The sequence below is a fragment of the Eptatretus burgeri genome, chromosome 1, assembly GCF_056783735.1.
Source record: "Eptatretus burgeri isolate ZD-2024b chromosome 1, Ebu_testis_v1, whole genome shotgun sequence".
NCBI lineage: Eukaryota > Metazoa > Chordata > Myxini > Myxiniformes > Myxinidae > Eptatretus > Eptatretus burgeri.
Window position 1 is genome coordinate 131,299,694 of NC_140961.1, and position 27,500 is coordinate 131,327,193.

At 42.4% G+C, this 27,500-nt stretch overlaps 1 protein-coding gene across 6 annotated transcripts in view; it reads left to right on the forward strand.

The window, feature by feature from the left end:
• Positions 1 to 27,500, forward strand: part of DNAH10 (dynein axonemal heavy chain 10) — a 494,970-nt gene that overhangs the window by 357,441 nt on the left and 110,029 nt on the right. For all 6 annotated transcript variants that reach the window (XM_085898117.1, XM_085898134.1, XM_085898126.1 and 3 more), the window contains 8 exons: positions 760 to 840; positions 12,378 to 12,575; positions 12,745 to 12,906; positions 13,031 to 13,205; positions 13,309 to 13,490; positions 22,300 to 22,436; positions 26,074 to 26,291; positions 27,420 to 27,500. The exon at positions 27,420 to 27,500 is cut by the window's right edge and continues 141 nt beyond it. In XM_085898117.1, the coding sequence (XP_085754243.1) occupies positions 760 to 840; positions 12,378 to 12,575; positions 12,745 to 12,906; positions 13,031 to 13,205; positions 13,309 to 13,490; positions 22,300 to 22,436; positions 26,074 to 26,291; positions 27,420 to 27,500 (1,234 nt within the window). The remainder of the gene's footprint in view (positions 1 to 759; positions 841 to 12,377; positions 12,576 to 12,744; positions 12,907 to 13,030; positions 13,206 to 13,308; positions 13,491 to 22,299; positions 22,437 to 26,073; positions 26,292 to 27,419) is intronic.

Sequence of the window (27,500 nt, forward strand, 5' to 3'; positions counted from 1 at the left end):
ATAAGTGATTTTTGTTATGATGTCATAGGTGCCTTTGTTATGACGTCGAAATTTCATATGTAGAATGCTACATCTGATCAGTAAGAAAATTTTGGGGAATAATCTCGGGATAAAATGATCCACAGAAATAGATTTGATGACGTCACCGGTCATGTGATTCGGCAGCCATATTGTTTAAAAAAAAAACTTTTAAAACCTTCAAAAATCTTCTCTGAAGTGGGTAAACAGATCAAGGCGAAATTTTGCACATAATCCGGCCTATCCATGAGGAACAACATGTTCACACATATGATGTCATAGGTCATATGGTTTGGCAGCCATGTTGGATTTACCCTAAAACCGACTTAAATACACCACTCAAAAGAAGTCCTGGCGATGGTCAGCAATCTCTGATTGCTCTTTTGCTTACTTAATTTGCTTGCAGTCATCCCGACTATTTTTTTTAGTATAGTGCACCTTGTCATAAATTAATATCTGGTTACCAAGCCTCCTGGTGAAATGATAACTGCATTTAATTCAGCATCTTCACTTTGGCATGTGAGAATGTGCATGTTTAATAAACCCTTAAATCCCATTCTGGTCATGCAAAGTGCAAATTTAATGGGACAGCACGAGGTAGAAATATGTATGTTAATGTATAAAATGCCATTTTATCTTGCAATTGTTGTGAAATATCACGTTTTTACCTTGGTTGCTGATCTTTGATGGTTGTCAGTTTGGTGCTTTTGATGAGAATTATTCATTGAGTTTTTCCTGTAGGATTGGTGAACAACACTGGGATTGACTGGTTCCTGCCATGGCCAGCTCAAGCCTTGAATGCTGTAGCCGATTCTTTCCTGGGTAGGTAATGTGATTTTTTTCCCCCTCTAATCACAGCACCACAATGACTGTGATTTCATTGATGGTCACAATGCACATGGCACTCTCTTAACCTTGATATTACTACATGGAAGGGAGGAGGTGGGTCCATAGCTATAATGTGGTAAGACGAGTATGGACCATGTGTTTGAGTGACTCGGCCATGGAGTTGTATTAGATCTTCTATTGTTACCCTTGTTGGAGGAGAGGGTATTGCATTTGGGTCCGTTTGTCTGCTTGTTTGTCTGCACAAAACATTGGTGTTTTTCTCCACAACCGCTTGTCAGATTGAGATGAAATTTTCACCAAGGAGTGACTACTCATGTAGAATGTTCTAATTATAATTATGATGTCATAGATCACGTGGTGTGGCAGCCATGTTGGAAATATGGAAAAACTTTGGACCTCTTTATATCTGAAACCGCACCAAGGAAAAAATTGAAACTTGCCTCATGGCAAGTACTCATGGGGAATAAGTGTGATTTTTTATGACGCCATAGGTATCTTCGTTATGACGTCATAATTGCATATGTAGAACGCTACATCTGATCAGTATGAAAAATCTTTGTGGGTTATTAAGCTTGATCAGGTTATTAATACCTGCCTGTGAGAACAAGTATCGCAATAAGGATAAAATTGGTCCACAGAAAAAAAAAATGATGACATAATCGGTCATGTGATTCTGCAGCTATATTGTTTTTGTTTTTTTTACCTTCAAAAATCTTCTCTGAAATGGCTGAACAGGTCGAGGCAAAACTTTACACGTATGACCCCCTATCCATGAGGAACAAAACATTCACAAATATGATGTCATCGGTCACATTGTTTGGCAGCCATGTTGAATTTACCCGAAAATCTTAAAAAAAAAATTCTCTTGAACTGCTTCATCAATCGATGTTAAACTTCACAGTTATGATCTAGTAGTGATATAATAGGTAATATATGTTTTAAATTTAAACCTGACCGGACACATGGTCTAGCAGCCATTTTTTTTTTTTGAATCTCGGTAACACATCAGTACACAAACACAAAACGACACAAATACCACACAAAACAAGTCCTGGCAAGGGTCTGCAATCTCTGATTGCTCTTTTTCTTGTTGATTCTATTTCTGTTTATTGGGAGTTTTCATTTTTGCAGAAGTTGATGCCAAAGAAGTTTGGCTTAGCTAAAACATTCTCTTCTACATGTTGTTATATTGATGGTAAGGTAAGAGAAACAGTGACGTATTTCTGGATAATGTGTGTGTGTGTGTGTGTGTGTGTGTGTGTGTGTGTGTGTGTGTGTGTGTGTGTGTGTGTGTGTGTGTGTGTGTGTGTGTGTGTGTGTGTGTGTGTGTGTGTGTGTGTGTGTGTGTGTGTGTGTTTGTATACGTGATTTCTTCTTCTCTTCCATTATCTCCTCTTTCATTTTCTTTGTCGAGAGAGGGGTGAACTCTTCCAAATAGTTTTTGTATGGCTTACCTGGCTGTGCTTGGATGGGTTCGAAGGCACAGGAGTAGCAGTCGAAATCTGAATCCTAACCAGGTTTCTCCTGATGACTCCATATTTTTCTATTTGGTTTCCTGATGCTCCATTGCTGTGTTTGGTCAGTTATTTGATTATAATTACTCCTGTATTAGATATCTGTCAGAGGTATGGTAAAATGTGCATGGATGAAGTGGTGATTGTAAACATTAGAGCGGAGTAGCGTAAGGTTGTGTTGTGTAAAACCTCCTCCACACGTGAGGCCAGGTGGAGGACTTGTGGGCATAAAGGCCCCAGAAAGCACTTTGCACACTTTAATGGAAACAACATGGGCCGTTTGGCCAGAAGATAGCAGGCTAGGGCAGCATAGTTAGCCGTGCAGCCCTGAAGAGGGGCAGAACACTTTTGTGAGTTCTTGGCTGATATTCCCATTATCTGTTTGGATTCGGTATTTTTTGTACCACAGCGGAGAATAGTTGTTCTTGTACAGAAGTTTGTTTGCCTTCCCTCCTATCCCTACCCGTGTATGCCGACCACCATATCTGTTCTGTTATTTATTGATCTTCCTGTCCTTCCTTATCCCCCATATCCTTCATAATAAAGCATTTATTTGCTAAAGGCCCAGTCACACCTTGACGTTTTAGCCAACGTATGCCGATTTTTGAAATTTTTTTTCTAAAACGCTGGCACACGTTGAATACGTTATGGGTAAGTTTTGATAACATTGAGAGCACGCTGAAAAACACTGCCATACGTCGTTGTACGCTGGCTTTAAACTGTACTTTTCGGTTGTCCTCAAATTTTTGCATGCTTGAAATTTCAAGACGTATGCCGGCGTATGACTCGCACGTTCCGCTACGCTGGCCACAAGTTGTATGCACGGTCTGCGATCGTTGACAGACGTCAACACATGCTACTTGTAAGTTAATCATAAGTTGAGACATGCCGAGGTAATGTTTAGCGTACCCGAAACTTATTTCTAACCAATGATTAACGTGTTATTGGCACGTTATGCGATCGTTGCCACACGTCGACAGACGTTACTTTTAAGTTACTCATAGGCTGAAAGACGTCGGTATAATGGATCGTCCTTGCGTCAGCATCCATGGCCACGGCCAGGACACTTATTTGCAGCATTCTTCTAACTTTTCTTCAGCATGACGAGGATGTTCACACTTCGATGTCTAGCTTGGCTATGATTCCAATTGTCCATCGGCAGCATCTATTTAAAATAGTCGAGTTTGAGCGTTTTAACACGTTCAGAAGAAACGCTTCAAATTTCCAAACCCCAGCGTCAAAAAAACAAAGGCGAGTGACAGCAATTTAAATCGTTCATTGTAAACAATGAAAATAGTTGAGTGGTACCGTTTAAAAGTCGTTGAGTGTAAAAAAATCCAATTGTTGAGCGCAAGCGTCTACTTTCAATCGTGGAGTTTGAGTGATTTAGCACGTTCAATAGAAACGATTAAAATTTCCGAGCGCCAGCGTCAAAAAACAAAGGCGAGTGACAGCAATTTAAATCGTTCATTGTAAACAATGAAAATAGCTGAGTGGTACCATTTAAAAGTCGTTGAGTGTAAAAAAAAATCCAATTGTTGAGCGCAAGCGTCTACTTTCAATAGTGGAGATGCAGCCATTTAAATCGTTGAGTGGCAGCCTATGAATAGCAAACCCCACGTCACGGCAAAGATAAACTGCCGCACGACATGGATAAGTTAGGCTATCGTTGGGCATAGTTTGTGAACGCCGGCTACACGATAATTATTCGTTGGTATACCATATCTATAAGTTATCGAAGCGCTCTATGCACATTATTAGTTCATTGTGCATTTGTCCAACCCGTTATGAATAGACTTAAATCGTAAAAACAAGACATAGCTCATTGTTGAAAAAGCCCCATAAAAAATTAGCCGCGAAGAACTTCGAACAATGGTGCAAAGATGTCTCCTACCCGTGGACACGCGGACGCAAGGACGATCCATCATAACCCACACCCTCCCCCTCACACTCACCTACTACTGCCAACATGAACAAACTACTACTAATACTGATACTGATACTGATACTGCTGACATGGACATCGACTCAAAAAGGACTCGAAAACACTGTTGGGTTCCCCTTTTATGAACACCATTTTTATATACCAATTCCCAAAATCGCTGGGAACACGTCTTTATATGGCAGTTGTAAGTTAGAAACACGTTCATTTATTTTTTTTGTCGACCAGAAGACGTCATTGGAATACGTCTACATACATCAATGTGTGTTGGGACTACGTAAAGAATTGGTTCAAAGCACGTCAAACATAAGTTAGAAATAAGTTTCGCGTAAAAAAGACATTACCACGACGTGTTTCGACTTATGAGTAGCTTATAAGTAGCCTTTGTGGACGTGTGTAAGCGTCCGCATATCGTGTGTACAACTTATCCCCATCGCATGCGGAACGTGTGTCATACGCCGAGTACGTCGTAAAATTTTGAACATGTTTAAAATTTCTTGATGTACTCTACTTACTACGACGTATGATAGTGTACTTTAGCGTTCTACTCACGTATACCAAACTTACTCATACCGTATTTGACGTGCCCCAACGTTTTAGACACATTTTTCTTTGGTCGGCATACGCTGGCAAGATCGCCAAGGTGTGACTGCGATGTTGACACTTCCATTTCTACGTCAGTTATGATTCGAATCGTTGTGCGTCAGCCTTTTAATAGGCTACATCACGACATCGTCGGCGATGCGTGCAACGCGCTATGCCTAAGTTAAGGCCCGGTCACACCTTGACGTTTTAGCCAGCGATGGCAACGTATTAAAATGTATGTAAAACGCTGGCTTACGTTGAACTTTTGATGTTTTTTTAAAAGATTCGGACGTATTCATAGCGACTTGGTCTTATGTATAACGCATTGGTAACTACACAGAACGTTTCGTTGTGTTATAGATAACTTATACCAACGAATGCTGAACCTGTTGTCGGCCTACACAACCGATGCCCAACGATAGTCTAACTTAGGCATAGCGCATTGCACGCATCGCCGACGATGTCGTGGCGTAGCCTATTAAAAGGCTGATGCACAACGATTCGAATCATAACTGCCGTAGAAATGGAAGGGTCAAAATCGCGGTCACACCTTGGCGATCTTGCCAGCGTATGCCGACGTAACAAAAAGTGTACTCGTACTCGGCGTATGACACACGTTCGCATGCGATGGGGATAAGTTTTACACACGATATGTGGACGCTTACACACGTCCACAAAGGCTACTTATAAGCTACTCATAAGTCGAAACACGTCGCGGTAATGTCTTTTTTTACGCGAAACTTATTTCTAACTGATGTTTGACGTGCTTTGAACCAATTCTTTACGTAGCCCCAACACACATCGACGTATGTAGACGTATTCCAATGACGTCTTCCGGTCGACAAAAAAAAAAAAATGAACGTGTTTCTAGGTTACAACTGCCATATAAAGACGTGTTCCCAGCGGTTTTGGGAATTGGTTTATAAAAATGGTGTTAATAAAAGGGGAACCCAACAGTGTTTTCGAGTCCTTTTTGAGTCGATGTCCATGTCAGCAGTAACAGTATCAGTATCAGTATTACTATTAGTATTAGTATTAGTCGTAGTTTGTTCATGTTGGCAGTAGTAGGTGGGTGTGAGGGGGAGGGTGTGGGTTATGATGGATCGTCCTTGCGTCCGCGTGTCCACGGGTAGGTTCATAGGCTGCCACTCAACGATTTAAATGGCTGCATCTCCACTATTGAAAGTAGACGCTTGCGCTCAACAATTGGATTTTTTTTACACTCAACGACTTTTAAACGGTACCACTCAGCTAGTTTCATTGTTTACAATGAACGATTTAAATTGCTGTCACTCGCCTTTGTTTTTTTTTTTTGGTTTTTTTTTTTGACGCTGGGGTTTGGAAATTTGAAACGTTTCTTCTGAACGTGTTAAAACGCTCAAACTCGACTATTTTAAATAGACGCTGCCGATGGACAATTGGAATCATAGCCAAGCTAGACATCGAAGTGTGAACATCCTCGTCATGCCGAAGAAAAGTTTGAAGAATGCTGCAAATAAGTGTCCTGGCCGTGGCCGTGGACGCTGACGCAAGGACGATCCATTATACCGACGTCTTTCAGCCTATGAGTAAATTAAAAGTAACGTCTGTCGATGTGTGGCAACGATCGCGTAACGTGCCAACAACACGTTAATCATAGGTAGGAAATAAGTTTCGGGTACTCTAAACACTACCTCGGCGTGTCTCAACTTATGATTAACTTACAAGTAGCATGTGTTGACGTCTGTCAACGATCGCAGACCGTGCATACAACTTGTGGCCAGCGTAGCGGAACGTGTGAGTCATACGCCGGCATACGTCGTGAAATTTCAAGCATGAAAAAATTTGAGGACAACCGAAAAGTACAACGTTTAAAGCCAACGTACAACGACGTATGGCAACGTACTACGACGTATGCCAGCGTGCTCTCAATGTTATCAAAACTTACCCATAACGTATTCAACGTGTGCCAGCGTTTTAGAAAAAAAATTCAAAAATCGGCATACGTTGGCTAAAACGTCAAGGTGTGACCGGGCCTTTAGACTATCGTTGGGCATAGGTTGTGTAGGCCGCCAACAGGTTCAGCATTCGTTGGTATAAGTTATCTATAACACAACGAAACGTTCTGTGTCCGTTACTAATGCGTTATACATAAGACCAAGTCGCTATGAATACGTCCGAATCTTTAAAAAAAAAACATCAAAAGTTCAACGTAAGCCAGCATTTTACATAAATTTTAATACGTTGCCATCGCTGGCTAAAACGTCAAGTTGTGACTGGGCCTTAAGGAATGTCTTCCTGTTTTTTTTACCTTCCTGTCAGAACAAGTTTTTCAGCTTGCATTTGAGCCACTCTTAGGGGATCGTAAATACTAATAGTAGTTGTCCCATGCATGCAAAGTGAAAAGCGGGGTTCAGCAATTGGTTCATGTCCGTCCATCCTTTCATCAGTCCATCTGTCTGTCCACAAGCTTCAGTTTATGATTCAGGAACAACTTAATTTAAATTTAATGTTATATTTTGAACACAAATCGGGACATGAATCTGAAGACAAATCTGCCGTTTAGCAGTACTTTGACTGAATTTGTACCGATCACAATTCCATCTCTGCCTGTCTGGCAGTCAAACAAAACTGAAAATCATTCCAAACAGGAAACTTACTGTTTTTAAGGATGCTATAAAGGACACAAACAGGCAAGAAGAACTAATTAAATGTGTTAGATAAGATGGTGTAAAAGACACTGCATCAACAGCGGTAAACTTCCGCAAGTAATTGATTTGTATGACTTTTGCAATCTTTATTTAATTCAAATTGAATTATATACCTGAACACTGTTGAACACAAATCGCATTCTTATCACTTCCAAGAACGTCCAGTTTTGCAGTGCAGTAAACCCTTAAATATCACAGGTTTGAATATATCTTTGGTTTTCACCAACCGCAGGAACCTCTTATGTACCAATTTAGTTATCGCGGGGTTTAATGTCGACCAATCACAGTTTTTGAGCTGAGTTGTGAGGGTTATCTCACAACCACGAGCTTCTTTTGTTGTTTCTTGTGTACCATTAATAATGACGCTGAAGTGTAAAACGATGTAGAAAAGTGATTATTGTTCACAGTTTTGATTTTACACATACAATTTTATTTTATGCATATTATTGTAATTCAGTGGGGCTGCTGCGGTGCAGGTGGTAACTGACACATGCAGCAGGTACAGTACTGTACCTACTGTACTACTTTACCTATTTCTGCGTCAACACTGCGTTTGGTGGAATCGTAATGAATTCCTTTGTTTTCGGTTATTAATGCCCTGAGTGATTTTTATCCTTGGCTGCCAAGAGGAAAACGTTTGCTAGTGGTGAACCAAATTAAAAAAAGTCGAGGATGGTGATGTGTTTGACTCAGAAAGTGAAGGTTTTGGATAAGCTTGGCCAGGTGAGACTCCATTTATTTTGTTTATTTGTTGGTTTAGGTGCTGCAGAACGATTTATAAAAGAAATACATCAATGGCTTCCATAACAAAACGATTTAAGAGATTATGTAATTGGGGAGGAAAGGTAGGGGCTTTGCTTTGGGGCAGGCAGGATGGGCGAGAGGATTGCAGACTCACCCCTAAGCCATCTTGCCTGGGTTTGAATCCAGTCCCGGCTATAAACTGTCATCCCGGTGTATCACAGGCAGGGTGATTTATCAATGTGTGTGCCATTCCTCGGATATGAATGTTAAACTGGGTGTCCCTTCTGCTGGCATTAGTTGGTGGATGTTTAGGGCCCCATGGTGTCCTTTCTGAAGAGTATGCAAGCTATTGCCAGCACCATGAACATGTTCGAAATTCTTGCCCCAACTACTGCTGGGATGGCAATGGCAAACCTTCCAATATAACCCTTGCTCAGGAAGCTGTGTCGGTGGTACTGATGCTCTGTGAAAAATATGGTACAAGAGAGACAGAGACAGAGACAGAGACAGAGACAGAGGAAGAGAGAGGGGTGGGGGCTTTAGACAAATGACAGAAGCGAAAGGCCGAGTTTAATCTAATTTCGAATGTTTAATCTTCTTCAATGCAGCAGGACACTTCATCGCAATGCTGATTTATATTTATTTTACATGTTTATTACAATTATGATGTGTTTATTTTTGACTGCTCCCCTCCCCCAACCTTCCTCTATGTTTTCTGAAAGCCCAGGAACGTAACCCCTTATTTCCATACAAAATGGGTTTTAACTATCGTGGGTTTGAATATCGTGGCATTTTCCAGAAATGTAACCCCCACGATATTTAAGGGTTTACTGTACTTGGACAATTTAAAAAAGGGTCGTATATAAGACTGCTTCAATAACGCTAAACGTCCAGACCTTTTTTAAAACGATCGTTGAAATCATTATTTTATTTAAATTGAAGTATATATCTGAACATTGTGTGGGGTAACATGTTCTATGAACTCTAGTTCTCAAAGCAGGATAGTGAATTCAACATTGCTTTGGTTGTTCGCGGAGGTTTTGGCTCAGAGCACCCGCATTAGCAGACCAAACCCCTCTGACGTGACGATATATTTCACTCGGCATAAGCTTGTGAGGTCATGTCACACTAATTCAACGACTATTCACTCCTGTGCTGTGTATGGGCCATGTTGGGTTACTGGTAAGTTATAAAGGGTTACCTGGTGTTTCAGTGTCAGTGGCATGTAGAGGTGCCGGAGAGGGGTGGGTGTTGGGGGGATTGTGCTGGCGATAACTCGCCTACTCCTCGTGAAAGACACTGCAAGAGCTTTAATGTCCACCAGCTAATTCCAGGAGATGGGACACCCGTCCAGATGTTCCATCCAATGGATGGTGTAATTTTTGATGCAACACCATGCTTATAAAGCACCACGTGACACTTTAGAGTCGCGCCAGTAATGAAACCCAGATTAGACAGCTTAAATGTGAGTATGCACCCTCTGAGCTATCCTGTTGGCCTCAGCACAGATGTTAGTTATTTTCTATGTTGCCTCCAGACACTAACCTTTCCTAGCAATGGATACTTTTTCTGATGTCACCAGAATATAAATCATGTTATGACTGAGCCATTTTGAAAAGAAGAGAAATGTTTTTTACTCTCACTCTCTCTCATAAACACAATGGTCTAATAAATAACCTTGCAGTGAACAGAGTGTGAGTTCATGTATCCTTGAAGGAATTCCCCATGGAAGGGATTGCCAAAAGATCAGGTTACTATAAGAAGCCAAAGATGTTCAACAGTGATTATGATCACATGCATCAATCAACTACAGAGTTCATTGAACACCGTAACCTGCCACATTCTTGAGAAACAAGGGCATGGGCAGGGTCTGTGAGCAGCAAGTTTGATTGGCCATGATGATGTAAAATGTCATAATATTTTGTCCAAATAGGCTACTGCAAAACGAAAGGTTTTTGAAAATGCCAATAAGGCGATTTGTGTTCCACAGTGTTCAAGTATATAATTCAATTGAGATAAAATAAATATTTTGAAGGTTGTAGAGAAAAAAAATTTCCAGATGTTCACCTTCGTTGATGCAGTCTTTTACATTGCAGTGTCTTTTACACCACCTTATTTAACACGTTGTGTTCGTTTTTTGTGCCTATTGTTTGTGTCCTTTGTGATGTCCTTAAAACTGTAAGCTTCCTGTTGGGAATGATTTACCAGACAGGAAGACAGAGTAAAAATATTATCTCACTCCTCTTTGCGCATGCGCAATTGGGACAAATTCAGAACCAAAGTAGTGCTAAACTGCAGGTTCGTTTTCAGATTCATGTTCCAATTCTTGTTCAAAATATAATATTCAATTGAAATCAAGTTGTTCCTCGATCATAAAATGAAGTTTGTAGACAGGACAGACAGAAAAAACAGAATGAACCAATTGCTTAACGCTGCTTTATGCTTTCCATGCGTGGGGTAACCAGGACAATGTATCAAAGGTAACACATGGAGAAGTTAGTGTCTGGTGGAAAACAATGTAATTTTAGAGCCTAGTGAATACCTCAGCCCAACACTTAATTCAGGCTGATGGAGGTGGTAGAATGATTTATCAGATATTTGGCTACCATTATTAAGAAACTCTTATCTCATAGCATGAACATTGACAGCCATCAGCTTTTATATGAAAATAATGATTGGATGCTTAATGATGGCAGTACAACCAGTACCATTAGAAATGCATACTAACACCTAAACGGCCATTGTGCTGGTACCGGTATGTGACTGCTTTGAGTAGCATGGCTTCATACACTTCCAGTGGTGGATAAAAGCGTGTCCACCCCTTATGAAAAGCATAGAACTGACTGTCTCCATGATGAAGCACTGCGGCCGATAATGGAACTGTTATCGCAGGCAAGCCAGTGGAAAATCATGATAAGAAGTAAAGAGGAAAGATGCAGTCATCAGGAGGAACCTGGATAGGATTCGGGTTTCAGCCGCTACTCCACTACTCTCAAATCCATCCAGGTGCAGCCAAGTGGGGCCTTGCAGAAAAAAATATGCAAGAATTCACTTCTCCTTTGAGAGATAGATAACAAAAGAGAGGAATAGAGTAAAAGAGATGAAAGAGTAGAAACAGCAAGAATTAGAAAGAATAAAGGGCACTGTGAAAAAGTACAAAGAAGTGTGAAAGGAACAAAGAACAATGATGTCGGTAAGAACCCAGACAGACAAATTTCAGCAGTTACTCCCCAGGCTCAAATGCAGCAACATTTACAAGCTGCCAGAGGTTTGTCAGTCGGGAAGCACAGGCCACACAGCATCAGAAAATGGGACAAACATAATGAAACGGAAGATCAAGAAAGACCCCAAAGAAGTAAAGAGCAAAGATGGAGTCATCAGGAGGAACCTTGGATAGGATTCGGGTTTCAGCTGCAACTCCACTACCCTCAAACCCATCCATGTACAGCTAAGTGGGTCTTACAGAAAATTTTCTGTAAGAATTCACTTCTTCTTGGAGAGATAGATAACGAAAGAGAAGAAAAGAGATGAAAGAGTAGAAAAAGCAAGAATTAGAATAAATTAAGAGAACTGTGTAAAAAGTAGAAAAAAGTGTGAAAGGAACAAAGAACAAAGATGTCGGGAAGAAATCAGACAGACAGATTTCAGCAGTTACTCCCCATGCTCAAATGCAGCAACATGTTTTAAGTTCAGACGCAGCAAGATAATAAGAATTATAGAAGATCGGATATCATTTTGAAGCAATGCATCATGCTTCCTTCGGCAAGATCCACTTTTTTGTAACAGGTGTGCAAACTTTTTATTTCTTTACCACTGTTCTTGGGCCAACTCGGTATCAAGGTGTACATGATTGATGCTGATAAATCATAATTATAATAGCTGTTTATAATGATAAATATTAAAAGTACAATAATCACATGTTTGTGATGTTCATGTCCTCCCACGCCCCACCCATCCCTCCTTGTGGTTGGTTATCTTGAGTTTCGAAAATGCAATTTTCTGACACTTAATGTATGGCTTGCTGTCCTCCTGAAGGTAGCAATGCCATGATCCCTGAGAAGCACCTGCTGGCAGTGGTGGACCACATGGTTATGGTGCATCAATCTGTAGATGACTACAGCCAACAGTTTCTGCAGAAGCTGCGACGACCAAACTACGTCACACCCAAAAACTACCTTGATTTTGTGAACTGCTATCTGCACCTGCTAGAGCAGAAGAACCAGTACATCCTGGGTATGACTGTTACAAAACCTGGAGATTGGGGACATTTGACACCACTAAGCATAAGCCTGTTGTGATACAGATTTCTTGTCTGTGAGCAAGTTCTTGTAGTAGTTCATGAAATCAAATAATCAAATGTATCAACCAGCCTTCACAAGCATATCCCTGCTCATCTTTCCAGCCCAATGCCGACGGCTCGAAGACGGGCTGGAAAAGTTGCAGGAGGCAAGTGTACAACTGCGAGAGCAAAATAAAAAGTTGGCCAAGCAAAAGGAAATCTTGGCCATAAAGTCAGTGGCCTGCGCGACTCTGCTTCAGGAAATTACAGCCAACACGATAACAGGTGTCTTCTCTTCTTGATAATTATCATTCAGGATTATTAAATATTATTTCCCTGAGGTTGTATGTCTTGTATGTCCATTTGGCAGATCATCTTATGAGTGTGATTGTGAAATTTTCCTTTCCAGCCAACCAGAAAAAAGAGCTGGCATTGGAGAAGTCCCAGGAAATCAAAGAACAAAATGCAGTAATTGCCCACGAAAAGAAGGAAGCGGAAGAGGCATTAACCGAGGCTTTGCCTGCTTTGGAGGCTGCCCGAATTGCTCTGCGCGATTTGGAAAAGTCCGACGTCACTGAAATACGGTCGGTATCTTGGCTTTGGCCCAGTACATGTCTTTGGTACTTGCACTAGTTGTGTGCATTGCCCCACGTTTTACATTTCTTTGTTTTCTTTGCTACCTGACAGCTCATTCGCAAAGCCACCCAAGCAAGTGCAAGTAGTGTGCAAGTGCATCTTGGTCATGCGTGGCTACAAAGACATCAACTGGAAATCTGCCAAAGGAATGATGTCCGAGGCAAACTTTCTCCGCTCGCTCATGGACATGGACTGCGATGCCATCACCATCAACCAAACAAAAACTGTTCGAGGTCCTTTTCCACACCACATCATGAACATCCCTTTGCCACGTTCTAGATACTTCCAGGCCATGGTCGAAAAGCATATGCCACCTAAATCAACATTGCAAGTGATTTACATGTGAAGAATGTTCAAAAATCACATGCCAGTAATACAAAGGAAAAGCAAGGGAAATCATAATGTTAACAGGAAAGAAATATTTGGAACTACTATTAACGCTGCAGTTAAAGGGTTTGCCACTTGTAGGTAGGTAGGTAGGTAGATATCAGTTAATGCTCTTACAGGCTTCAGTAGTCAGATCTGTGAGCGTGTTTCTTCCCTTTCTTCTTTTTCTGTTTCTTCATTCCCTGAGCTGGTCACCCCACTGCTCCACTTATCAGTGATTTTCTTTTTTCCCTTCTGTCGCCTCACTCTTCTATGACCCTCGAGTTTGCATGAAATAAAAAGGTCAATGATAGTGAGGCAAAAAGCAAGCAAGATAATGAGTATCAGTACATCGATTGAGAGGAGTCCGTGGACACATGTTAGACCTGTCTAGCCTGTGACTATAAGCTGCCATCCTTGTGCTGTAAATGATGTTGGCTTATAGTCGTGGAATGTCCCACGATGAAGCTGAGCCTCTGGGCCTATCACTTTCATATTGCAGACAGGTCGTTGGTCTCTGTCTTCAACCGCCTCCTTTCTGGTTTGCACCCTCTGCTCTTTCTGTGCATTGGCTCAGGTTTCTGCCGGGCACATGTGGTCTGTCAATAACCTCCCCAAAAATGGTAAATCGCAAGAAATCCAGATTCACTTCTCACCTCCACTCATTCATTCCTATGTTCTCACCTGTAGAATCAACTTCCTCAGTCTCTTCAATCTCATTCTTCCCTCCAGTGCTTCAAGACAGCTCAGGTCATCACCCATACACAACAATGGTATTTTCTACCCCTGTTAACCCTCAACAAAGCCCACCTCCTTCAAAGTCTCCAGTTCGTCCTGCTGGGGAAGGTCTCCACAGCATAGGCTCTTCTGGCCTCAGCCACTCTTGGCCTCTCCCTCGGTAGCCAAGGGTCTCCATACCCGTTGGTCACCCAAATCAGACAGCCCTCTGACAATCCCCCAATTTCAGACACAACCAGTTGCTTACTGCGAGGCCACACAGGTCCCATGACCCGTAACACTTCCCCCTAATGGTCCTCATGGTATAAAACCATGATAGGTGCCCAGAAAAAAACACACCTCGGTCCTCTGGAAGTCTCAACCCCCTCCAGGGTCTGTGATCCCACCAACCAGAGACACTCGCTCGGACAGCACCCAGATGGACAGGCGACGCTACACTCCACCAGACTCCCCATGGGGCCTGGGATATACCATAAACGTGGCCGGACCCCATGTCCAAATCCTGCCAGTACAGCTCCCCAGCTGTCACGCACAACCCAATATCCCAGGGGGGAAATTTCCCATGACACCAGCCCCCTTAACCCCACCTGGTGAGAATTCTGCAGCCTGGGGACCAATTCCTGCCAATGCTGCTTTAAAATAAATTTACACACATGGGCCTCGTGTGCCCAAATACGGCTGCACATAACAACAACCCCATTAATATCGGGCCTTTCTGTCCCTCCCTACAGCCACTGCTGTCCTTGAGCCTCTCGCTCTCCCAACTTTTCTCCATTGCCATGAGCCATCAGCTGCTTATGGCTCACAGCTCCTATATTCACAAAAACATGTTACTCCCAATCAGGGCTCACACTGACACAGGCTCACATTGGCCTGTCTCTTTGTAGTTTCCCTACCACTCAGATTTTACCTGCTGCCCCGTGGTCACTAACGTTTTCTCGTTCAATTTGCTTTTCAACTCGTCTTTGCTCAATCTGATCTGGGCCCCAAACTGTGCGATTATAATTTATTTGTTTTTCTTCATTTGATCCTCCATTCGCTCACCCATTTTATCAATAATTTCATCCATTCGTGCTCCTTGTTCTCTCATTTCGATTATTTGTTCTCTTAATTCCTCCATTGTTTGTTTTATCATGGCCTGGAAGCACATCGTGCCCACCTCCTGGGTTGGCCGCTCAGGAGTGGGTGAAGTTTCTACCCCAGGCTTCTCTCCGCTTGGCCCCATCCCGGTTCACCTCCTTCATCCTTGTTGCGAACGCATGCTGCCATTTCTTGCACATCTGCAATATAGTTTGGTACTCTTCCCGCATACGCATAAACAATTCAAAAAAAAAACTTTTAAATTTGAAACCTGCTCCACTGCGCTCTCCCGACACCAATTCACTTTAAATTTGGAAGTCCTTCGGTTCTATATCCCACTCCTGATCAACAAATGTTGTTTTCAGTAGTCTGTTAACATGGGCCACTGGATGGACTCAACAGCTTTTAACTCTGTCAGACTGCGTTTGAATAATCTTGGATTTGTGTGCGTAGGAATCATAAGAAGCACACGAGGCTCTTAGCTCTTTTCACGGGATTTATTCCCAAACAAATAACCAGCGAAGATTCAACCCGGTGGAAAATATAATGGCTGGATGAGGAAGAGAAGAAGGGAATAAAACACGTAATGGATAAATAAATTATGATATAAAAGAGCATAAAATCTAAGGTGCCTAACACCAGACTCGAGCACAAATGGGAAATGGGAAACCAGGTGGGGCCTTAGCTTGGTGTTTGTCGAAGGAGAATAGCGACGAAGCAGGAACGACAAACCAGGGAGGAAAGACGATGAACAGGTGAGCACGAACAATGGAGGCACATGGGCAGGATAACAAACAGGCGAGCAGGAATGGAACAGGAACCAGGGATGACAACAAAGCAGAGAGACAAACTGAAACACTTCTCAGGCGAGGAAAACTTTCCCACTCTCTGGCCAAACAAACTCTCCCTCCAGTCTGCAGAACCCCCTAAAACTCCTCCACTCACTCTCTGGACAACCCCGCCTCTCCCTAGGCAATCCAACCTCCTCCCCTCCAGGGGCGACACAACTCCTCCCTTCTCTCTCAAAGGCCACACCTTGCCCCCACCTGGTGATGTCACAGGAGGCTGCACATACATTTTAGTACAGGCAAAATGTTGGATGACCTCCCACAAATTGCAACAAAAGCAAACTCAACAGATTTTGATTCCTGGATATGTCCTCAGTGACAGAAAAAAAAGTCCTAAGGGATCCTCCGGGGGGAAAGTCCTGAAATCATGGAAATCCAATATGACGCCACCCGGCTTCGGGGAAAATGAGAAATTGTAAAGATTGATATTTTAATATGTAAATATATGTTTTTCTGCATTCTAATTGTTTCTAGTTATGGTCAGTATATTGATATACAAGAATAATTATAAAAAAGTGAAATGTATTGAGGGTAAAATAAAAAATTATGGCTTTTTTGTCCAAAAATGTCAATTTTTTGTCCCGAAAAAAAAAATATTTAGCTGATACTGATTTTGGCTCCTGGATAAAAAAAAAGAAACGTTGAAGACATAAAATAAAATCCAGTCTATGGCAATACAATATAATTATGTAAATCATTGAAACATGACAAAATTCACAATTCCACTCGGGGCAATCACATCTGCCTGACGAAGGTTTCGAAATGAAAATTCGCATTAAACTCAGAAACTACATCCATTATAAACTTACTATACATGTTGAGAAAAATCAAGCGTATGAAAGTTAGAACTCAACAATGTCGTCATCATCCTCATCATTGTCACAAGGAGTGTTTGTGCAGCCAGAGCCCCTGCAGTTTCCACAAGCTGGAGTGCACTCAATGTTGTGCTTCTTGCATGTGCATCTCATGGTGCCTACATCCAGCCTGGCAGTTGCACCTAATGACATGTAACATCTTTTCAGGAGCTGGAGCTATTGATGTCTGAAGTGGCACAAAACCCTCGTCACACTTCTGCCAACCCCAGTCTGTCGGAAGAAGTTCATCTGCACATCCCTTCCATTCTTAGACTTGCAAATACACGCGCAGGCTGTGATACTTTGCTGCTTCTGATGTTGGTGGTAACGTCTGTGGTTGCACGTGAGAGGAGCTCGAAGCCACCTTGTCCCAGTACCCCTGATACCGGAGGGTGTCCAGGGTGTCAGTTGACTTTCCGTTGTAGATTATCACCAATGTTTTTCTCCTGCATCTGCCACATCACATACGGAAGCTGGATATTTATCAAAAACCTTGGCCTGCTCACGGAATGTGTTGTTTGCTTTGAACTTTTTGAGGGAAGCTCCCTTTCCAATCCCATGAAGACGAGATGTCGTGTCGCACCCAATAACTGCATGTAGAAACAGTATGTGCTTGCATATGTCTGAACCAATCATTTTCTTTGTAGCCTTGATGTTCCAGATGCGAGGCTTCTTCGTGTTCTTTTTTGGCTCGGGACAAAAGAAAGGTCATGGGATTCTAAGCTTGCATGGTAGCATAGGAGGACGTGGAGGTCTGTGTCATCACCAACTAACACAGTGTTGGTGACAGTAGCAGACTGCACGGCCTTCAGTACAATCAGGAGATCAGCATCCCCTGAGGCATGGTGTGTCTCACAGTTCTTCTTCTGAAGCTCTTCACTCAACATAAAAATGAATCGCTGTTTATTCTGCCTATTGGCAAGAAACTGTTCCTTCTTCATTGTGAGACGCATGTCAGCTGTAAATGTCACAGTAGTGCCAGCATTCCCTTTAGACCATCTCTGGTGTGTCATGTCCTTTGTGTTGGTACTCTCATAACCATCAAACACGACTATGGCATCTCCATACTTCTTTGTTACATAATCAGTGTACTGGTGGCATATGTCTCTGTATGTAGATCCACGAGACCATTGAATGCGTTGAACAAGTGTCCCGCCATCCAAAACGTACTGTTGCCCATCATTGGGGATATCGGCTGGGACATCGGATCCAAGAAGATCCCAGATGGCATCAGCAAAGACTGGCTTGTGTGCTTCTCGGAGCTGAAGAGAGGAATCAGAGGGCCGGTGGATAGCTGCACAGTTCATATTTGAAGGCCGACTCCAGTTCTTCTGCTGTCTGTGCAACAGTGGTCAGTCTATGGAAGAGGAGTTGTGGGTCAACCTGGACTTGCACTCCATCAATCTTGACAGATGACTTCATGCCGAGGGTGACAACTTGGTCTTTCCTCTTAAATGTGTACTCGGCAGGTGTTTTCCCATCCATAGATTTCAATATTTTGGCTCCTACAGCATGTGCTGTATCGTCGTTGACGGTGGGGTGTGCATGAACTCCAGTGGCAATGTTCCTCAGACGTGGATCACTACTGAATGGATTCCGTTCCTGTAAATACTGAAGAGCTGATAGTGTGTCCTTCCAGTCACGAGATTGTCTTGCCTTGGTCATGTCCTTCTTCTGCTCTCCGGTGTTGTAGTTCACACCTGTGAGCTCCTGCATTGCCTGGTTTATTTCTGCACAGGCAGGCATTGATAGTAGCCATACCAGCCGTTGTTGCTCTGTCATTCCTCGCCCTCGTGTGAGCCCCCTGCTGGTCTTCAAACTTCTCATCAGAACTTGTTCGATGATCAGGTCAGATGAAAGACCTGCCCACAGGCGATCACTTCGTCGAACCACATGGAACCCCGCATCAAAACGTTGTTGGACATTGGGATGTTGAGTGTTGAGGTTGGACATCTGCTGCAGATACACCCTCGCAGATTTGGCATACAGGTTGTGGCCCGAGGCTGCCAGGTAAGGCAGCATTTCCTGGATGGCCTGTAGATGTAGTGCCCAGTTCCCAGTGCGCTCTGCCCAGATGTATTTGTGTAGAATGTCTAGCATGTCCATATACTGAACCCAGAGCGCTGAAGTTCTAGAAGATATCTTTGCAGACTCGGCATGCTTCTGAAGGTGGTCTTTGATTAGTTTCAAGACGTCAGACTTGCATACTTCTTCCACAGACAGTGTCCCAGCCATCAGCTTCTCATAGAGGGTAGAAACTTCGTTGAAGTCTGGATTATTGCTTAGATCTGTATGCTGGTCATGTAGCGGCCTTGCAGCTGCTTCGGCTAAGTCCGGATCTTCATTCCCATTGCCGTCTGATGTTTCAGGTAGGCATGGTAGAGACGCATTGAGCACATTTGTCAACAGCAAGGCATTGAGGGCTGCATCAACAATTAGGTGTGCGCGAACTGCGTGGGCAATAGCCTTGCCACTAAACATATGAATCACTGCATTGGGGGCATATATCAACTCCATCAGTTCTTGAAGACCGGATGACACCATGAGGTGTCCAATACATCCGAGGAAACTCATCTCTGCGTGGAAGCCGCCCAAGCATAGGACAATCCCTTTCAGATCACTTCCCATAGGCTCCAAGTTGATGATCATGAGGGCCTTCCACCAGAGGGGCTGATCAAAGGTGATTACTGGAGTGACACCGTGGTGTCGTGCATGTTCACTGACAAACATCAGGGTCGAGTATATGCATGTGCTGTCAATATTGCATGTGCTAACAAATTAATATTGTGTGTTAATTCTTTCACCAGAGGATAGTACTAATGTCCCTGTATCTGGAAATATATAGTATGTATGCCTGGGGATACATATGTTCTTATATGAACAAACTTTCTCAAGTCAAAATATTTTTTAGGGAAAAAAATATTGACATTTTTGGACAAAAAAGCTATAATTTTTTATTTTACCCTCAATACATTTCACTTTTTTTTATAATTATTCTTCTATATCAATATACTGACCATAACTATAAACAATTAGAATGCAGAAAAACATATATTTACAAATTAAAATATCAATCTTTACAATTTTCTCATTTTCCACGAAGCCGGGTGGTGGCCATATTGGATTTCCATGATTTCAGGACTTTTCCCCTGAAGGATCCCTTAGGACATTTTTTTCTGTCACTGAGGACATATCCAGGAATCAAAATCTGTTGAGTTTGCTTTTGTTGCAATTTGTGTGAGGTTGACCAAATATTTCTGCTAAAATGCCTGTACTATTTGCTTCACCTTAAACCCTGACAAATTATTATCACGTATCACCCTTCCGACGTAAGCTAACATGCCCCTACTGAATATATCAAGATTGGTAATTACCCGAACACGGACCATACTAATCTACACATTTCTAACTGTTATAGGGTAATATCTACTCCCTATAACAGTTCCGAAAGTAACGTTTCGATAACATATAGATAACTTATATCAACGAATGCTGAGCGTGTTGTCGGCATTCACAACCTATGCCCAACGATAGTCTAACTTATGCATAGCGTGCGGCAGCATATCGCCGACGATCACGTGGCGTAGGCTATTAATAGGCTGCGGCTCGATGATTCAAATCATAACCGCACTAGACATCGAAGTGTCAAGCCGCTGTCACACCTTGACGTGTTAGCCAGTGTATGCCGACGTATGAAAAATTTGCCGAATACGCTGGCACACGTCGAATATGTTATGGGTAAGTTTTGTATACATTAATAGCACGCTGAAGCACGCTGGCATACGTCGTAGTACGACGAGTATGTCGACAAATGTTCAGCATGTTGAAAATTTTTCGACGTACTCGGCGTATGACACACGTTCCACATACGCTGCCCATAAGTTGTAGGCATGTTACGCGATCGTTGACACACGTCGACACGCGTTACTTGTAAGTTACTCATAAGTCGAAACACGTCGAGGTAATGGTTAGCGTCAGTGTTCCAGACTCCCTGGTTTTTTTTTTTTCCTTCGGTATGACGGTGATGAACTGACACTTCAATTTCTAGTGTGGTTATGATTAAAATCGTTGAGCGGCAGCCTGTTAATTATATTATTTTATAACCGCACGAGAAATCGAAGTGTCAACATCACTGTCATACCGAAGAAAAAAAACAAAACAGGAAGTCTGGAACACTGACGCTAACCATTACCTTGACGTGTTTTAACTTATGAGTAACTTACAAGTAACGTGTGTCAACGATCGCATAACGTGCCTACAACATGTTACTCATAGGTTAGAAATAAGTTTCGGGTATGCTAAACATTACCTCGACGTGTTTCGACTTATGAGTAACTTACAAGTAACGTGTGTCGACGTGTGTCAATGATTGCGTAATGTGCCTACAACTTATGGCCAGCTTTATGCGAAACATGTGTGTCATACGCTGGCATACGTCGAAAAATTTCAAGCATGGAAAATTTGTCTAACAGCTCGGCGTACTACGACGTATGCCAGCGTACTACGACGTATGCCAGCGTGCTCTTAACGTATACAAAACTTACCCATATGTATTTGATGTGTGCTAGCGTTTTAGACAAATTTTTCATACGTCGGCATACGCTGGCTAAATCGTCAAGGTGTGACAGGGCCTTAACATAGAAATGTCGTGTGCAGCACTCTGTTAACATGGACCACTGAATGGAAGGGATGATGGTGGACCACGTGCTCCCTGCAGATACCTGGGGGTGGAGGTGGGGGTGGGGACAAAGGACCGAGAGGGCAGAGGGTGCAAGACCAGAAAGTATGCTCTAAAGTCTAAACTACATGGTCCATTGTTTTCCAAAACCGCACAAACATGTTATCCAAAGATAACATCGGTTGCCATTTATAGTAATATCAGAACGGCATAAATTCGAGATTTTTTTCAAAATCATGTACATGCGGTAACATTACATTGGTCACATTGATTGTACTACAGTGCGTCACACAAAAAAGAATGTTTCCAAATATCAACCAAATTTAATTTTGCTCCGTGAAACATGATTGTTTATTAACTGCAACACTATGTGGTATTGTTGATTCTTGTGCAATATATGTCACATTGCAGTTGAGGTGCCATTTTGATCAAAAATTGAGACTATTCCATTGCAGACATGTCTGTTTCTCCATTTCAGGTTTTCTCAAGGCTCTGGGAACTACATTTGAAGAAATGGCTTCCATCAGCAGGGCTGGATTCGGAATGCTCAAGTTTGTTGAGGCCGTCATGGGATACTGCGACGTAGCCAAGAAAATCAAACCCAAGAGGGAAAAGGTTTGGAGATTTGTGGATGTTGGACATGGTATTTTGGTGTTTTGTTTGTGTATCAGGAGCAGACAATTGTCTTTATGTTTCCAAAAACGTGTACTGTACTTGATTTGCAAAATTTTCGTCAAAGTTCCTCCAAAAACTATCGAGGATAATTAACATTCATACAGGAGTGCTATTCCGTTAATTTACCAGAATTTTTCTTCTTCTTCTTCATTCATGTGCAACACATGGCTGCAGATAGCATAATTTGCTGGGGGTGTGGCTGCTGCTGATGCAGTGCCCCTGTAGGTTAGGACAGGAATTTGTAAGTTGTTTAGGGTGCCAGCAATAGCTCACCTACTCTTAAGGAAGGACTCCGTGGGATCTTTGACGTCCACCAAATGCAATGGTAGCAGATGGAACACACCAATTTGTGAGGCTCCCCAGAGCATGGCACTCCCTAGAGGTGTTTCCAATGTCGTTTAACATACTCATCTAAGCTTTTACCTGATAAATCCATTATTTTTATCTGTACATCCTAATTTCAGCAATAGATTTTATTTAGTTTCTTGCAATTGTGGTTTCCTGGACCCCAAATTGCTACCACATCTTCTGGTTCTTTCAGGATCTCCATTGTTAGAATGCCTGGTGTTGGCTTAATGGTTAGGGTGGTGGGCTTGGGATCCTCTGATCCTGAGGTCAAACCCCACTCGGCTGTTGAATTAATACTAGGTGGGGTTGACTCTGCCTGTCATCCTTCCGAGGTCGGCAAAATGAGTGCCAGCTTGCTGGTTTCCCATGTCGGAGTGGCGACCAATCCAGGATTGTGTCCAATAGCCAAGGAGACTGCTTCGGCAGCACCAACGCTCTGCACAGAGTGTGGTCCCAATGGATGGATTGTTAGAACCACCTCCGCTACCACTATCCACTACTTCAACGCACAGGAGGTAATCCCACAGAGTGGGTTATCAGATTTTTTTGTGCTTTTCGTATGTTTTGCGGAATGAAGGGTTTTATGGTGGCCGGAGTGCAAATCCTGCCACCAACCTCATAATAAGAAGTAACCCAACTACAGGAGGATGTCCGCAGGCACAGTTGGGCACTAGATATGGATGGCCATCAGCTCACAAGGAGCTTCTCCGCCCTTTGACAGGTTTTGTTTTTCATTGTGCTGGGTGTCCATATCATACACCCTCCTCACCAAGAAACTTGGTGGGGGAGACGGTTTCGTTGCTGACAAACCGACCATTAAACAGGTTAGTACAGGTTTACTTGGCACTGTAGCAGTCACAGATCTAATCTGACCTGACCTGACATATGGTCTTCTCTCATTGGTTGTAATCTACTTTATAGTGGGTGTCGGTCATGACACTCCACAACAAAATCCTGGTCATAGTACTCACAATCACTCTTCTTTTCTCCCACTTGTGGAACCACCTTCCCAAGTCAGGTCAATTTTACTTTTCCCTCCAGCACTTCATATCGACAGTACACTATCACCTCGTGCAATCTTCCATAACTACTCATCTTTTCTACCCTCATTACCCTTCCCCTAACCCACCTCTATTACTTGCAGGTGACAATGGAAATATACCTCTCTTCTCTCGTCTTTTCTCCACACACTTAGCACAAAGCAGCATTAAGCAATTGGTTCACTCTATCTGTCTATCGTCGATTTGTATGATCGAGGATGTACTTAACTTCAATTAAATTATATATTTCTAATACTGCAGAATATTAATCTACAATTTAGCAGTACTTCGGCTCTGAATTTGGCAAATTGTTCAGAATCTCGCGCATGCACACAGAGCAGGAAAGTAATTGCTTCAGTCTGTCTGTCTGGCAGTAAAATATAATTGAAAATCATTCCAAACAGTAAATTTACTGTTTTAGGGATGTCATAAAGGACACAGAGATGTGAATAACTAATGTAATGTGTTAAATAAGGTGGTGTAAAAGAGAGTGTGTCAATGGCGATAAACTTTCGATTAAATGCTTTGTTTTGTGTTTTTTCTCCTTCAGCCTTTAAAACTTTTATTTTATTAGCCCTCATTGGACTTGGTCTGAAATGGGGGCATATGCATTTGGTCTTGATTTTCATGTGTATGCGTGCGTGCATCACATCCATATGTCGGGCATATATGGACCTATTTTATTCATACTTGGCACAAAGACAACACGTGATGGTATACATATGCACATTATTTTTTCCCGACATCAGATCCAAGATGCTGACTGGCAGCCATTTTAGTTGTAAAAAAACTCCCCGGTGTCGAACACGTCCTCAACCATTTCTCGAACATGTGTTTACCGATCTTGTTCAAACTTGGCAAACAGATAAAGAATGGTGGCAGACATGTCCTCGTCATTTTCTTTCGAGATCAGATCCAAGATGGCCGACTGGCGGCCATTTTAGTTGTAAAAAAATCCCCGATGTTGAACACGTCCTCAACCATTTCTCGGACAAGCATTCAAAGATGTTGTTCAAACTTGGCACACAGATAAAGAATGATGGCTTACATATGCATGTCATTTTTTTTTCCGAGATGAGATCCAAGATGGCTGACTGGTGGCTATTTGATTAGTTAAACGTGTCCCCAACCATTTTTCCAGTATGCATGGTCTGATTTTGTTCAAACTTAGCACAAGCACAGTACACAACGGCAAACACTTGCACTTAACTTTATTTTGTGATCTGATCAAAGATGGCTGACTGGTACACTGGCGGCCATTTTACTTGTTAAAAAACCCGATGTTGAACACATCCTCAACTATTACTCGGACATGCATTTTCTGATGTTATTCAAACCTGGCACACAGATAATGAGTGATGGCTTACATAAGCACTTCATTTTTTTTGACATCAGATCCAATATGGCTGACTTGTGGCCATTTTAGTTGTACAAAAAAACCCAGTGTCGAACACGTCCTCAACGATTTCTCAGACATGCATTTACCTATCTTGTTTCAATTTAATTATATATTTGAATACCGTAGAACACAAATCACTTTGTTTGCACTTCCGGAAACCTTCAGTTTCGCAGTACTTGGGCAAAATTTTTTCACCGTCTTGAGGAATCAAATTTGCCGCATACTCTGCAGATGGAATAACAGTGATATTCAAACAAAAAGGTAGTGCAACGACAGAGCTAACTTCTTCCAAAATATCTGTTTGTTTAGTGCATCTTTGTCTCAAAGATCTTTCCAAAATCGTCAGTTTATCTGAGAGGAGTTGTCAGAAAGTTCAGCTCTGGACTGCTCTATTTGACCCATCAGCTTTGTATGGGTCCCATCATGCCTGTTATTCAAAGTTCACAAAGACAGCTTAAACATATTGTGCTCAGAAACGCAAAGCAAGAGTTGAAAAGACCCTTCCCATGTCCTTCTTATCAAGACTGTGTAGGGTAAGGTGTTCCATGAACTCTCTAGTTTTTGTTTTTTTATTCAATCATTCCCATGTTTTGTTGTGCTGCATGTTTCCCCATTACTCCACTTTCAGTTTGTTGCCACTCAATCCCCCCCCCCACCCTCCACCTCGACAAAATATGATGATGTGTACAACAAAATATGATCATGGTGATTGTAATGATGATGATCCTCAAGATTGGTAGGTTCTTTATGGATGTCGTTAAGATGTCAGTGAATACTCGTTGACCTGCAGGTTGCTCAATTGGAGCGTAATTATCGGCAAAGCGAGCACGAGCTTGAACGGATGCATGCCGAGTTGAATTTGCTGCATGAAGAGCTGTCTATGCTTGGACGGCGCTATGACGAGGCCATGCGTGAGCAACAAACCCTGCAGGAGGAGGCCGAGATCATGGAGCGGCACCTGACTGCAGCCGACAAGCTTATTGTGGGTCTTGGCTCCGAGAATATCAGGTGCAGCACTTAGACAAAGGAATTTCCTTCAGTCCACTGCAGTCCACATTACAATACAGCTACCACAAAACTGAACAGTGGAATACTAGTCTTTATGAGGGCAAGCATTAGTCTCTGTCAGAGGGCAAGTTAAACAAAAATAAGGTTAAACAACAGAGCAAACTTCATCAGAGCAAACTAGCCTGATGCTTTGACAAAAGAGTCTGACCTTTTCTTTTGCTTTTGCTCTAATGAAAGCTAACAGTCGCACTTCACTTGCCATGTCAGTTATGTACTCTTATTGGCTTTTAGTTGATAAAATCCATTGTACCGTAAACCATCTGTCATGTTGCCACGTCCGTTAAGCTCTAACTTTGTCTCTATCATCACTGAACATTTATCTCAGCTAAAGGGGTCATCTTTCTTATTTTATACATTGGTGGGTGGGGGTGGGGTGGGGGGGGATAAGTTCGTGTATAAGCATAGTCAGATTGTCCAATTTGTTAACAAATTCCCTACATACCATGGTGTGCTTTTTGGTATAGCAGTTTGACAAGGTTACATATTGGATGGGTATGATGGCCCCAATACCTCCTGTGATTTCCGTGTATATGTCTGGTGTTGGCTTAATGGTTAGGGTGGTGGACTTGGGATCCTCGGGTCCTGAGTTCAAACCCTGCTTGGCTGTTGAATTAATACCAGGTGGGGTTGACTCGGCCTGTCATCCTTCTGAGGTCGGCAAAATGAGTTCCATCTTGCTGGGATGATTGAGCCATTCGAGTATCCTGCGTCAGAGTGGTGACCTTTCCAGGATTGTGCCCAATAGCCCAGGAAACTGTTTCAGCAGCATTGATGCTCTGTCCAGAGTATGGTCTGGATGGATGGATTTCCTTGTATAAAAAAAAACATGTAGGCAGTCGTGTCAGGCAAATTATCCTTTGGTTTAATTAAACAGTTTTTTCACTTACTTAAAACAATGTTGGAATATTTGCTTTGGACTTCATGCCAAAGGATAAATGATCCCTTTGGGTGTTCGACGAATTGGACTCATCCACCCTGACCTGCGTTGGAGATGTGCAAATTTATACATCATCATCATCAAAAATTAGGTCCATCAACAGTTCATGTTTTTCTTGTCTATTGATACAGGTGGACAAGGGAGTTGCAGGAGCTGCACTCTCAGCGCCTGTGGCTGCTTGGAGATTGTTTACTCTCGGCAGCTTTCCTCAG